The 14912-nt window shown below is 39.8% G+C and overlaps 2 protein-coding genes across 3 annotated transcripts in view; both read right to left on the reverse strand.

Annotated features, from left to right (window-relative positions):
* LOC111978468 (formin-like protein 1) overlaps window positions 1–6341 on the reverse strand; it is a 43695-nt gene extending 37354 nt beyond the window's left edge. The window contains exon 1 of the mRNA XM_070448279.1: window positions 5424–6341. Within this exon, the coding sequence (XP_070304380.1) occupies window positions 5424–5582 (159 nt within the window). The 5' untranslated portion in view covers window positions 5583–6341. The remainder of the gene's footprint in view (window positions 1–5423) is intronic.
* A 6329-nt stretch (window positions 6342–12670) lies between these two features.
* Window positions 12671–14683, reverse strand: LOC111978674 (putative protein PTGES3L). 2 transcript variants are annotated; one of them, XM_024008878.2, is made up of 7 exons: window positions 14527–14683; window positions 14163–14276; window positions 13853–13919; window positions 13587–13688; window positions 13170–13259; window positions 13015–13077; window positions 12671–12870 (listed from the first exon to the last, which is right to left on the reverse strand). In XM_024008878.2, the coding sequence occupies exons 1-7, from the start codon at window positions 14565–14567 to the stop codon at window positions 12862–12864; spliced, it is 486 nt and encodes a 161-aa protein (XP_023864646.1). In that variant the 5' UTR covers window positions 14568–14683; the 3' UTR covers window positions 12671–12861. The 2 variants fall into 2 exon arrangements, with proteins under 2 accessions (XP_023864646.1, XP_023864647.1); XM_024008879.2 differs by having other exon boundaries at window positions 13865–13919; window positions 14527–14664.
* Window positions 14684–14912: the final 229 nt, after the last annotated feature.

Raw genomic sequence — 14912 nt, forward strand, 5'->3', positions numbered from 1 at the left:
AACACACACACAGGAACACACACACAGGAACACACACACACACACACACACACACACACACACACACACACACACACACACACACACACACACACAGCCAAGAGAAAAAAGAAAAGAGAAAAGGAAAGAAAGGAGGGAGGAAAACGAGAAAAAAGAGAAACACACACACACACACACACACACACACACACACACACACACACACACACACACACACACACACACACACACACATACCCGCAGTGCCACCCTTGTAGGTGATTGACATCTGACACTCTGGAATAGTTTAATAGTCTCTAATCTATTAACACTGGGACAGGCGGGCCGTGATGGTTCTACAGCCGCACTTCACATCTTCATCTGTAGATCTAGACGTACAGGTTTTGCTGCACCCCAACCAGCCTGCTCAGAATGCAGCCAGAGTAGGACGTTTGGCACAGCAGAGATTTGCTATGCACACTCAGCATTAGATGAAGAGGGGGTGGATCCGTGGGCGTCGGGTAAGGGTGTGTGTGGAGGGGAGGGGGGGTGTGATGTAGGGGATGATCTGTCTTTAGTGTTCTCTCCGCAATAGAGTGATGTAGCAAAAAAAAAGGCACATTCTCGTACAGAGGAACATGTGTGCTTATGCGTACTAAGACGATGTTGGATCGTACAGCAGATGTAACACACACGGACATGCTGATACGTATGTTATAACACATTGGACGCACGCACATGCGCACGCACGCACACACACACACGCACACACGCACACACACACACACACACACACACACACACACACACAGGGAAGTCCACCCTGGTTGGACAGCACATCAGCTGGCACTGGCTGTATGCAAAGCTCTTGAGCCTCGACACCTGCCAAGTTGATTCATTACATTAACAACTCTGGTTTCTAGAGGTTTTATTCCTAGCTGGCCCCCCATAATGCCCCCCCCCCCCCCCCCTCACCCGGTAACAGAATTTCTGAAATTGAATTGGCTACAATGGGAAATAATAGTAGTCACAAACCACAGTTGGGTTCACAAGTTTCTACAGCACAGTACAGTACAGTTCAGTACGGCATAGTACAGTACAGCACTGTAGAGTACAGTAAAAAAATGTACCCTAGAGTAGAGTTCAGCACAGACACTGTAAGCACACTAGAGTTGAGTACACTATAATGTACTGTACATCTATCTACTCTTACTGTACTGTACTGTACTGTACTGTACTGTACTGTACTGTACTGTACTGTACTGTACTGTACTGAACTCTACTCTGTACTGTGCTGTACTGTACTGTACTGAACTCTTACTCTACTCTGTTACTGTACTGTACTGTACTGTACTGAACTGAACTCTGTACTGTACTGTACTGCACTGTACTGAACTCTACTCTGTACTGTACTGAACTCTACTCTGTACTGTACTGAGCTCTACTGTGCTGTACGTTGATGTCCGAACTTGTGAAACATTTGATTGGTTCAGATTTTTTCCGGTCCAAACAAACTAAATGTGGTCTTGTTTGGGGGCAGAACTCATTAAAATAGTAGCCAGTGTCTAGAATAATACCCAAATATGCAACAAAGGATATTTCATATGTATACCTTTGTGTACCCATTTAGGATACTTCACCATGAAGACAATGACATTCATATACATAATTATGTATTTCTGTGCAGTACAGATCAGGGACCCATGATGAAATTCCGTTACCTCAATTTCGTTACCGGGTGTAAATCCACTTCACTTACTGTAGTTCAATAACCAAAATAGATGTGTCATGCCATAGTTGAKACCCCATTCTTTCTGCAGATATCATTGAATCTTAATTCGGAGCAGGTATTTAAGAGTGTTTGAAAAACGTGGACACAAAAATCTGAAGGAGATTTTACTGAAATTGTGTTACCAAACTTTGCATCTGCACAGTTCTTCCAGTAAATGAGGTTTTGTAAAAATGTTCAGWGTAAATTGTTAAAAGTAGTAATTTTGCATAGAGTTGTATGGTTTGTTGAACTTATAAATGAAGGGGTTTTGTTTGGCATACATTTTAAGTGAAAAATCTGAGTCTCAGCACAATTCCGTTACCATGGAATTGCCCATGAACAATCAAATAGCTGGGTTGTGTCATCAACTCGGTGCCTTTTGATAGATGTAACTTGATCAAAAAAATGATTTTATCATTCTGTCATAAAGAGCACGTTCAACTTCGTAAAAAACGTGTTTTCCCATTTAAAGAGGCAAAATAAAAAAAATAAAAAAGGACTACAGTAAGTGCCTATCAAGTGCCAAATAAAGTAACAGGGTTGATCATAACACGGTTGACCGTAACAGGGTTCATGATTTCATCTTAAATCAGCCATGAAGGGGGAATAGAGGGGGAATAGAAGCTTGGGAATAGAAGCAACGGGGAGTGGCAATTGAATACAAGCTTCACAAAAAAACTGAAATTGCTAAAACATTTCCAGCCTATTTATCTATGGGTAACAGGGTGAATGCGTTATGCTCGATACAGTTTTCTACAACAAAACACCAGGAAATGGCCAAAAAGAGTACAATCAACTTACCTGCTTTTTCACTATGATTTGACTATTAGACAGACGATCAATGTTCCTTTTGAAAATATTTTAAAAGGAATAGTTTCAACATAATAAAACGAGAGATCAGTTCACGTAACAGGGTTGACCTTAAAATGAGGGACAGATGTGAATGAATCACTAATTACATGAAGTAAATATGAATCTTCAGGAATGACTTTGTCAAAGCAACAAAATAACTAGGGCTTTACAATAATGGTGAAAACGTGGAGAAATGTTGAGGTTAAGTGGGTTAAAATAGTCCTAAAAGTAACAGAGGGTGCATGCAGAAACATGTCAAAATGCTGAATTCTGGCACTTAAGCAAGTCTTTATTCATTTAAAAAATCACATTGATTGAATTCTCCATGTGGTCTATATTAAAGGGGCCTTCATTTAATATAACAGGCTTTTAAAATGCAATATTGGTGCACAATTTCTACTTAAAATACAGTATCAAAGGGACACAAAAAGGCACTCATTTCGTGGAACGACCCAAATTGAACCTAGCCATTATAGCCATTATACTTGTGGAGTTCTGAGAGAATTCTATAGAAGTAGGCTAAGCAATATTGTGAATACTTTCTCTCAACAATCCAAAAAAGGCAAAAAAAAGTGTTATTTTCCTGAAAAGTGAGTGAGTCACTTGGTTAATAAGTTAAAGGCCACATCTCATCCTCATGTGTGACTCAGGTATGACTCAGGTAATAGAGACATGTTCCTGACTGTGACCTGAATGACACACACATTCCTCTCAGCAACACCATTTTCAGATATAATTTCTGTCCAGTCAGTTAATCGCATTCTAGACTGCTTTGAATTACAGGGCCAGACATCAATTTTGACCGAGTAACACTAACCATCAGGCTGACGTATCAATATTATAGTATGATTAGCTGCAATTGGACATTGATTGCCATGTGCACAAATCAACTACTGTGCTACTAGTAATTGATCACTGATGTAATTTCTATGAATAAGTCTACTTTTTTATCACTTTTTCTCCCCAATTGGTAGTTACAGTCTTGTCTCATCGCTGCAACTCCCATACAGACTCGGGAGAGGCAAAGGTCAATAGCCGTGCGTCCTCTGAAACACAACCCAACCAAGCCGCACTGCTTCTTGACACAATGCCCACTTAACCCGGAAGCCAGCCGCACCAATGGGTTGGAGGAAACACCATACAGCTGGCGACCGTGTCAGCATGCACTGCGTCCGGCCCGCCACAGGAGTCGCTTGTGCGCTATGGGACTAGGATATCCCTGCCGGCCAAACCCTCCCCTATCCCGGACGACACTGGGCCAATTGTGCATCACCCCAAGGGTCTCCCGGTCACGGCCGACTGCGACAGAGCCTGGACTCGAACCCAGAATCTCTAGTGGCACAGCTAGCACTGCGATGCAGTGCCTTAGACCACTGCGCCACTCGGGAGGCCGTTGAATAAGTCTACTTAACCAAGTTAGCCTATATCAGAATGTTAAACTGACATTGTGGGTAAGTTTTCTAAGGACACAAAGTTAGGCAGCTGTCTTCTCTTTCACCATCTATTTGTTACTATATCTGTGATGCAAATCTACAGGACGAATACACCTACTCATTCAAAGGTTTTTCTTTAATTTGACTATTTTCTACATTGTAGAATAATAGTGAAGACATCAAAACTATGAAATAACACATATGGAATKATGTAGTAAGCTGTCATCAAGGCAAAGGGTGGCCTTGAACACTTTTTTGGTTACTACATGATTCCATATGTGTTATTCCATAGTTTTGATGTCTTCAGTACTTTTCTACAATGAAGATAATAGTAAAAAATAAAGAAAAACCTTTGACTGGTACTGTAGGTCTGGAATGAGGATGCGGCAGTCATCGTCATTCTATAACTCATCGCACTCTAATGCACCTGTAAAGGAAATAGATGTGTGAGAGACTAAAAACCAGAATGCATGAAATGTTGTGGGCCTATCACGGCAGTGATTACACTGAGCAACATATCAAGCATAGCTGAGATATCAGGGAGAAATATGTTGACCCAATTGGTTTTTGGCTGTCAACACCAGTTGTTCAGTCACAGCCTGGCCCTATTAGATATTTTTGCAGACAAGGACCAATAGGCCCAGTGAAGGGAGTAACACGAAAATCAAGTTATGGAGTCGAAGAATGTCCAAGCTGTCATCAATTCGGTTACGGAATTATCATCGAGTAATAGGGAATGTTAGTGTTAGATGGTTAGGAGGTGAATGGCTGGATTTACTGTTAATATTACTGCAGTGATATTGATGAACCCCATCTTTTAAAAAGTGGATCGTCTAACCATGTAATACTGCAGTAGTAGATATAACAAACCAAAACTAAAGTTATGAACGTGAAATTGGGATTCACAAATATCTTTGCACTGCAAACTTGAATGAACAAAGAAACCGTATGTCACAGGCTCACTGATAATGTGGTGTAATATTTGTTTATGGCAACCTTTTATTATACAGTTTCCACTGCAAATGTGGATTAGAACTTCCTCTTTATCCATTCCCAACTGACCTTACAATGAACTCAATACTTCTGTAAACCAGAAAATAAAGGAATTCTTATTTATCTTTCCACAGTCACTTGATGTACCCTGCTTGTTGATAAGCCTGTCCTGGGGATGTGCACATTTTCAAAATGTTCAGCAGTCTTTGTTTCTTTGTATTGTGTTGTTTGTAGTTTCTGTATGGGACTGTGTAAAAGAGAATGTGTGCCGCTCACGCAGGTCCATAATACTGGGCGTGTGTGTGTGTGTGTGTGTGTGTGTGTGTGTGTGTGTGTGTGTGTGTGTGTGTGTGTGCGTGCGTGCGTGCGTGCGTGTGTGTGTGTGTGGGACTTACCAGCACCACATTGAAGCGCTCCTCTAACTCCTCTTCGGCCGGCATGGGAATTTTGGGCCCCGCCGCCTGTTTCTGGGGGGTTTCTGAGCCTGGGGGGAACGACACTGTCTTCCCCTCCTTCCCCGTTGGAAACTCCATACTCCCAGCCGCATTGCCCATGATTACACAGAGCCAGGTACTCTACAGCTACTTCCACACAGACACGAACCCTAGTAATCCAAACAGGAGTCCAGTCCGACTCCACAGCACTGGAACTCAAAATCTGTGCTGAACAAAACGTATCCTTCCACTACTTTTCCTGTTGAGATGAGACTCCATGTGGCATTGACTGGCGACCGTTGAGAATTTCCATGAACCCAGGAGAAGCAGGCCAGCCCAAAGAATCATCTTCTCCAATGTTCCTACTCCTTAATTCTCTCAGACAGGGGAAGTGATGATGCAAAATGACTCAGACCTGTCAGTAATGTCCCTGTGCGCCATGAACAACCTTCAAGAGATTGAGAGATAGAGGGAGAGCAAAAGAGAAAGAGGAAGGACACAGGAGAGTTTGAGCGTGACACTCCTAGTCCTACCACAGCTGCAGAGAAGCCTTGAACAGAAAAAGAAAGGATGAAAAGTGAGGAAAAAACATGAATAAAAAAAGGTAGAGCTCCTGTGTCGTCCTGTGAAGGAGAGGTGCAAAAACTCCTATGCAGAGTACCCTAGTTCCTGAGTGGCAGCAGTAGCTGGCAAAGAGACCTTGGGGGACTTATAGGTAGGAGGTGGGGGCCACTCTCTTCTGACTGGTGCCCACACACGACGCTGGGGCTAACTGGTCTCCTGGTAGTCATAACGGAGAAGGAGAGAAGAGGACAAGGAGGCAGAGGTCCACAGCCAACTACTCTACCATCCGAAGCAGGGACAGACAGAGAGGGGAGGCAACAGCAGCACAGGCAGCTCTTCCAGAGAGAGAGAGAGAGAGGGAGGAAAAGGAGAGTGTTGGTGTTTCCTTGGTCCTAGTGCCTCCATGTACAGTTACAGGGGACTTCTCAAAACCAGAGACTCTGTGGTGTGTTTTATTACAGAGACCGAGGGAAGAAGGACATAATGAGATGGAGAGAACATCATTCCCTTAGATGACAAACAGTTGTCTTCAATGCAAATGTCTTACAGTGGGTGTTACAAGTCCAGCATTGACTCTTTAACATCACCAAAAGGTTACAGTCCTGTACACAACTTKTATTCAATTTCTTTTGAGATTTTTATCCTACGTGTGAGCTGAATAAAATAACAACAAGGGAKTGTTCTGTTGCAGTAATAAGTCGAAGCCTGCCTTGCCAGAGGTACAGTGGAGGTACTGCATAACTTCTACAGCTTCTACAGGTCCCGTGTGGCTCAGCTGGTAGATCATGGTGTTTGCAACGCCAGGGTTGTGGGTTTGATTCCCACGGGGGACCAGTATGCAAAAGTATGCACTCACTGTAAGTCGCTCTGGATAAGTGCATCTGCTAAATGACTCAAATGTAAGCTTGTTGAACATGATCTAATGCGGATCAAAGCCTTATTTGGACTAGCGTATTACATCATTGGAAATCTCATAATGCACAAAGTCTATAAAAACAGCCCCGTGAGGTTAGCTAATGCATAACTCGAAACAGGATCAAGGTTTAATCAGAGTCAGAGTAATCAGAGTTCTATAGCAGTGACATAACTCTTGATACCTGTACTAGGTGTTGGTCCTGGTAGGGATAGGGCAGCTAATGATCCAGGCTTACCACTATAGTGACTGGTGTGTTACTGAAAGGCTTATTACCTGGAAGCAACGATTTAATAAATGCTATATTGATACCTGTAATAATAAGTCGTAGTAAAGCTTTAATGAGTGTTATATTGATACCTGTAATAATAAGTCAAAGTAAAGTAGTAGTAAAGCTTTAATGGGTGTTATATTGATACCTGTAATAATAAGTCAAAGTAAAGTAGTAGTAAAGCTTTAATGGGTGTTATATTGATACCTGTAATAATAAGTAATAGTAATGTAAAGTAATAGTAATGTAAAGCAGTAGTAAAGCTGTAATGAGTATTGAGTGTTATGTTGATGCCTGTAATAATAATAATAGTAATTAAAGTTCCAGTAGTATAAGCTTAATGAGATGATTATGTTTGATGCCCGTAATAATAAGTAAATAGTAATGTAAAGTAGTAGTAAAGCTGTAATATGATATTGAGGTTTTATTTGATGCCTATAATAAGTAATAGTAATGTAAAGTAGTAGTTTAAAGCTTTATAATGAGTATTCGAGATGTTAGTGATCCTGTAATTAATAAAGTAATAGTAATGTAAAGTAGTAGTAAAGCTGTAATGAGTATTGAGTTTTATGTTGATGCCTGTAATAATAAAGTAATTAGTAATGTAAGTAAAGTAGTAAAGCTTATAAATGAGTATTGATGTTATTTTGATGCCTGTAAGTAATAATATATAGTAATGTAAAGTAGTAGTTAAAGCTGTAATGATATAAGTGTTATGTTGATGCCTGTAATAATAAGTAAATATACTTGTAAATAGTAAAAGTAATGTAAAAGCTAGTAGTAGTAAAGCTGTAATGAGTATTGAGTGTTATATTGATGCCTGTAATGTAAAGTAATAGTAATGTAAAGTAATAGTAATGTAAAGTAGTAGTAAAGCTTTAATGAGTATTGAGTGTTATGTTGATGCCTGTCCCACTGGGCAAAAACTGGATGAATCAACATTCTTTCTGCGTTATTTAAAAAACAAATCTATGCGATGACGTTTAATCACAGTGGAAAACTAATTGGATTTATAAAAATAAAAAAACCTTTAACCTAAATCCAATGACATGGTGACATTTTTGGTTTATTTCACATTAAATTCATGTTTTTTTTTTTTTTTCTTTATTTAACTAGGCAAGTCAGTTAAGAACAAATTCTTATTTTCAATGACGGCCTAGGAACAGTGGGTTAACTGCCTGTTCAGGGGCAGAACGACAGATTTGTACCTTGTCAGCTCGGGGATTTGAACTTGCAACCTTTCGGTTACTAGTCCAACGCTCTAACCACTAGGCTACCCTTAGCTGACAACTCAACCAAATGTAAATGTAAATCAAAACTAGACGTTGAACTGACGTCTGTGCCCAGTGGGGTAGGTCTGACCACACCTGGTCAGCACACAGCACACAAAAATGACATAAAACAGAGGATATATAATGTAGTACTACACCCAGTATTTGAGGAAACAGTGGATAACGTGGATAGCAAATCATAGTATAATTTTGGGCAACTGAATAACATTTTGGGGAACACAGCCTGTAGCGGTGTGTTGGTAAAATCACCAGGGAAGCAAAGCCAGGGAAAAAAGCCAAATTACAACCTATGTGTAGTGACAATTGCGTTGTTTTAATCACCTATGCGTAGTCTAATACAGTGACAACTAAAATATAACAAAAACGATTTAGTCCAATCAATGTAAGCTAAATATGATTGTCCATGGCTGTCCATGGTACTGATTTCTGTGTGTGTGTGTGTGTGTGTGCGTCCGTAGGTGCAGAAAAAATATGTTCACTCACCCTACTTGTAGAGAAACGCCAATGCCATCCGCCTCCTTCATGTTGCTTAAACAGTCTATGACTCTGTCATACAGTACACACTTTTAGTTTTWGTTTTCCTAGGATACCTGGCTAAAATACTTGCTCGCTAGCCTAACTTCCTTTCATGGGCAACTYTAAGCCAGCTACTTAACATTAGCCTACTACATCTAGCTACATATCGAACTTCCATCTTCTCAGGCAAGGAGCACAGTGTATGCATTTATGGTTGGATCAGAATTGCCGTTATAATCATTGGCCAGTACTGAGAATTAAGTAAAACTACAAGTCCAAATCCCTACCTCCATCCATGGCTAATTTAGGAAAGGGACGATTTTACAAGCTAGCCAACGGAGGAAAACAGCACAACAAGATGCAACAATTCTAGTTTTCTGTCAATTCAGGGATTCAGAGTGTTTAATAGTCACATGTACACGGTTGCAGGCTCTGAGCTCCAACATGCAGGACAAAGTGAAATAAAATAATGAAAATGGTATTATAAAAGACAGCTATAGAAATAGCACTATATACACCATAACAACTGTAGCAGTGATGAATAAATACATGTCCATTAGGGTGGAGGCAGAGAAAAGACTGGAGGGAATGTTCATAGGGGGAGTAGCAGGGGGGAGGAGGGAGCAGGTAGGTGGCTAGTAGTGGTGGAGTAGGTAGTGTGATTGGTGTGAAGCCAAATTCAAACTGACTTTCCTTTACACTTTTTTTTTGGTGCGTCAGGACCATTCACAGCTGAGCTCGCTTAGTTTAGCTCAACGCTGATTGGCTATTATTAAAAAATATATATATATCAAGGGACGCCAAATGCTGGCTMGCTTCCCATACATTCAATGCTCCGGGCGGCAACAATGTCATACTCTTTTTGACCAAACAGCATAGGAGGGGCGGCAGGGTAGCCTAGTGGTTCGAGCGTTGGATTAGTAACCGAAAGGTTGCAAGATTGAATCCCTGAGCTGACAAGGTAAAAATCTGTCGTTTTGCCCCTGAAKAAGGCAGTTAACCCACTAGGCCGTCATTGAAAATAAGAATTTGTTCTTAACTGACTTGCCTAGTTAAATAAAGGTAAAATACATAGACAGAGGGTCGCTGTTTRGTTCGCTTGGACATTTTCTCCGGTGAGTTACATTCAGCCTCTTGTGAATTGAAAGAAATTTATAAAACACAGAGAGACAAAAGATACATTATTTAGTATGTTTTTTGTTTTTTTTCTTGGTCCTTTTTTGGGGGAAGCCTGGCTTCCCTTGGCATCCATGAATACACGCCACTGAACACAGCTATCTGAACGTAGAATTAKCATTCCTTAACAGCCACAATGAATGACCTGTATGTCCATAAGATTAGTGCAATGTAGCCATGGATTCTGAACAGTCGTTGTCAGCTAATTGGGAAAAGAGAGACTCCGAAAGTGTTGTCACTTTTTCAAAGTATGCTGCTACTCATTGTTTATTATCTACAATTAGTCACTTTACCCCTACCTACATGTYCACATTTCCTTGACTAACCTGTACCCCCTCACATTGACTCGGTACACAATGTATATAGCCTCGTTATTGTTATTTTATTGTGTTACTTTTTATTTATTACTGTAGTTTATTTGGTAAATATATTCTAAACCCTCCAGCTGCATTGTTGGTTAAGGGCTTGCAAGTAAGCATTTCACGATAAGGTTGTATTCTACACCTGTTGTATTGTGACAAATAACAAATAAAGTTTGATTTGAGTACCTCACTAATAGTTGTTTTTGATCCCACTCAAAGCTATGCAATAGGGGACCGCAATCAGTTTAGATTGTGTCCTAATGAGACACAGATTAAACGGATTGAACTCTTTCAAAACAAGGCTCTGAATGTATCAAAAATGAATAAAAATTCAAACAGCAATCTAAATGTCTCTTATGGAATGGGCTGCTTTTCAATCACAAGAATGATTGATTTGTTCTTGCTTGTCGAGAGTCTTTAGTTTAAAAGTGTATATCCACTCAAACACGGTGGCCCATATAGTGTTACAATATGTAAAACAGATGACTTACCCAACAAATGTCTGGCTATTAATACAATTAGCATTGGATGTGTTATCAGCCCTTGATATGTTGTACACACAGGCCATGTCCATAAAATAACATTTTCAGAGTGCACACCATATGGGTGCCATAATGCCCCCTACTGGTATTAGGTGTGATGGGAATTCCGAGTATTTRCGGTGAGCCGGCTGTTTTGGCTCCATTCGCATAAAAGAGAGGCTCATTTGGCTCCCAAATGGCTCTTCGTTGAAAATGCTTAAAAATCGAACTAGAATCGTGAAATAAATGACAAATCTCCAATGTAAAGCCCAAATGGTAGGATACCGTTATGTCAGATCATGAAATGTGTGTTCAAAAATGTTTTCCCTGGCCAAATTATTTGGTGACCTGTATTTTTTTTGCACACCGAAAAAAATCAGTGTGGACCAGATTGATGTGCTCGCCCCAATATTTATTGTTTCTGCAATGAGAATTCACCCTCTTTAGAGAATTATTTTGTAACTTATGTACAGACAAAAGTTGTTTTGAGCAACAAAATTAAATTAAAAGCAGTATTAGCAGTATACAAAAGTTTATAGCGCACAGCTTTTATCCAAAAGGTTTGCCTTTCAAATATAGTTTTCATTGATTAAGTCAATTAATCAATGTCCTGTTTGGCCTATAGGGTGTGATGTGGCTGTTACATTTCAAGCTTCAATATACTAGATTATTACATAACAGTTAAGTATAAACAAGACTTCAGTTCAGAGGCGTCATGCCCATAGGGGGCACAGGGGCACGTGCCCTCTTAGATCTGCCCTGTTTGTAGACCCTTTTCTGCAGTTGAATGACCAAAGTGCCCTCTAGTGGCCACATGGGTGGAACGTTCATATTTTTTTGAATTTCAAAATTACTAAACTTTAAAAAAATTAATAATACAAAAAATCTGGTGTTTCTATGTCAAACCATTTTGTTATATTTCAGTCTTCTGTGATGTATATAAAGTGCAATATTGGGATGCAAACTCAAAATGTTATAAATGTCAACTCAATATCTAACATGGAACAGGTGTCTTCTTTTTTTAAAGCTCAAAACCATGTGTGTGAGGTGTATACTTCTATTTCAAAGTAGATTTGTTTAAGACTACCAAGAAATACTCTATGTGACCTTGATTTAGCCCACTGCAGTAAAAGGTAATACTACTAGTCACAAAGCAATTTTATAGAGTTGGCTTTAGCTAGCCCAGATAGGTTCCCAATCTCCCAACTAGCTACCAAGAGGCCATTTCAGGCTATCAATCAAGTAGCTAGCTTGTCCAACTATCTGCATGCCTATAGGCATGCCTGCAGGAAAAGTTGGTAGACTATAAAAATAAGCAATAACTGTAAATGTACTGAATAAGACTCTCATTCCTTTCAATCTTTTACCCAGATTTTAGCTTAGATATGCAGGGAAAATAAGACATATTTTTTACAAATAATTAAGAACAATGAATATGGCTCTAGATAGCAGGGGAAATCTATTTCAGATGTTTGAAATGTGCACAATTTTCCAACTTATGGCCACCACCKCCCAGCCATCCTGTTCTTTGTACCACCTCAGATTTTTGGGGTGCATGATGCCCCTGCTTCAGTTGATTTAATAAATAACACATTCAATAAAACATTTTAAATTACACAGAAAACATCACCAGTGAAAACACATTTAGCAATACACAGCATTCATTCACATCACATTCATAGCAAACCATCATCACGAAATACACAAAGTCCATCGACATGGCTTTGATGACTCAATCCACGTCCACCACGTCCAATGCAGAGAAAGGCTCTCTTCAGAAATGTTCAATCACTCTGTGAAAAGATGAAACTCATTTTATCAACTCGCTTTACTTGCTGACAAAGACAAGTGTGAAGTAGGCTAATAAATATGCCACTAATAAGGACTGTTGGAAAATGCTTTTAGGTGAGTTGGAGGTATATTCTTGCTGTACTAACCAGATCATCAAGATCATCCATCGCAGGTGGCTCTCCTTTCTTGCTCCCTAAATCCTGAATCATCTGAAATGGAAAACCATGAATTAAAGTCACACTCCGTAAGATGGCAAACCTTCAAACATAGACATAAGCCTATTTGGCAGAGTTACACTTACTTCCGCATATTGTTCGTACTCCGCCATTCCCTCATCCTCTTCGTTCGCCCAGTCTCTCCAGTTTTCGAAGTCTACAGCCAACCAATTTGGCTACAAGGGACATAATAATGATGGAAGAGAGGGAACATGTTGATAGACATTCTTTCTGGTAGAAGATAGACTCTATAATATGACGGCTTCATAGCATCGCATGGTGACTTTCTGTTTTCAGAAGTCAGCAATAACATCATTTGAATCAGCCAAGACAATTGTCTCTTTCCAGTGTGAGCATGCCCCAAGGGAGGGCACAAATCGTCTTTGTCGCCCCACTGTTTATGATGATGTCATATTGCTGAGTCTACCTTTAACACATGAAGCATTTGTCCACCCTTACATTGCTCTTAACTATTCTCAGCGGAAGACCAAATGTTCCAGTACCTTGAGATTGGCATCTTTCTGAAGACGAGGCCATGCTACATTTTCTTTAACCTTCCTGATCAAGATGTGGATACTGCGATCATAGATTTTCACTTGAGAGTCCTGTTAGAGAAATACACAGTGATGTACTACAGTATCCATAATGCTCTGTAACTTGTATCTGGTTTTTAATACATTACAGTGCTGAATACTGAAGCATAGTGTTTTCTATGTTAGTTGTGAGGAGCAAATGAACTTTGATATGAGAAAAAAAAGTGGATCCTTACGAATTTAATTACTTTGTCGTAGAAGTAAATGTGATTGTACATGTTGTTGTCGTCAACGTCTTTGCAACTGTCATAGACACAAATCCACAGAGACATACAATGTCATTAAACGTAGGCTATAACGCAACACTTTGCAATAATAACATATACTATTTATAAGAGCAATGTACAGTCATTATAGAGTGATAACACAGGCCTGTTTGTGAAATCACACACACTTACACACACACACATAGACACACACACACTATTTCGACTAATACAACTTGCTAGATCACACACTTTAGGGTTACAAATTGATCAAACTCACCTTAAAACTATATAGGTATCCTGAATATCAACCTCAACATCCTTGGGGTTTTGCACCATGAAGTTAATGGCCAAATATTTCTTCTTGTCATACCATAGAGTCTGTGCTCCTTGACTATCGATAAAAACAAACAAATCATCATTCAAATATTGTTATATTGCATATGTTAACAGACTAATCACTAAATACAATTTTATTATAATGTAACAAAATGTATTTTCATTTGCATTATATGCCCAATTTACAAGGGATCTACCAACTGGCTAAAAGCACATGGGATAAGAGACCTGGAAACTTCATTTTACAGCGCTAGTGTATAAACCTAGTCTGTCAAATTAGAAAACTGCTTCTTAGCAATACATACCACTCCTCTGGTCTGGGAAGGTTTTTTGGTAACATGGCCATCTTGTTGGTACTTTGTTGATTCTAGGGAGATAATACGCTCTTGGACATTTATAGTTCTTTTGTGGTTGACTGACAGAGCAAGTAGCCTACTCAGAATAGTTAGCAGTATATCTACTAGGACCTGCACTATTTTTAGATCAGCTGGTATCAGCTGCTAGGGGTACATATCCCCTCCCCCCTCCACTTCCCTATCCCTATAGGCTGTAGTGGAACTCTCTGGAAAGAAGGGGCATTTTCAGTTTTCACTCCAGGACCACCCCACCTTCTGTGACTCAAGAAGATGGGGGAGGGAAATGAAAAGCTTGCCAGAAGACAGACAGAAACTGATAGCTGCCTCATTTGACA

Source organism: Salvelinus sp. IW2-2015, linkage group LG18, assembly GCF_002910315.2.
Source record: "Salvelinus sp. IW2-2015 linkage group LG18, ASM291031v2, whole genome shotgun sequence".
NCBI classification, from domain to species: Eukaryota; Metazoa; Chordata; class Actinopteri; order Salmoniformes; family Salmonidae; genus Salvelinus; species Salvelinus sp. IW2-2015.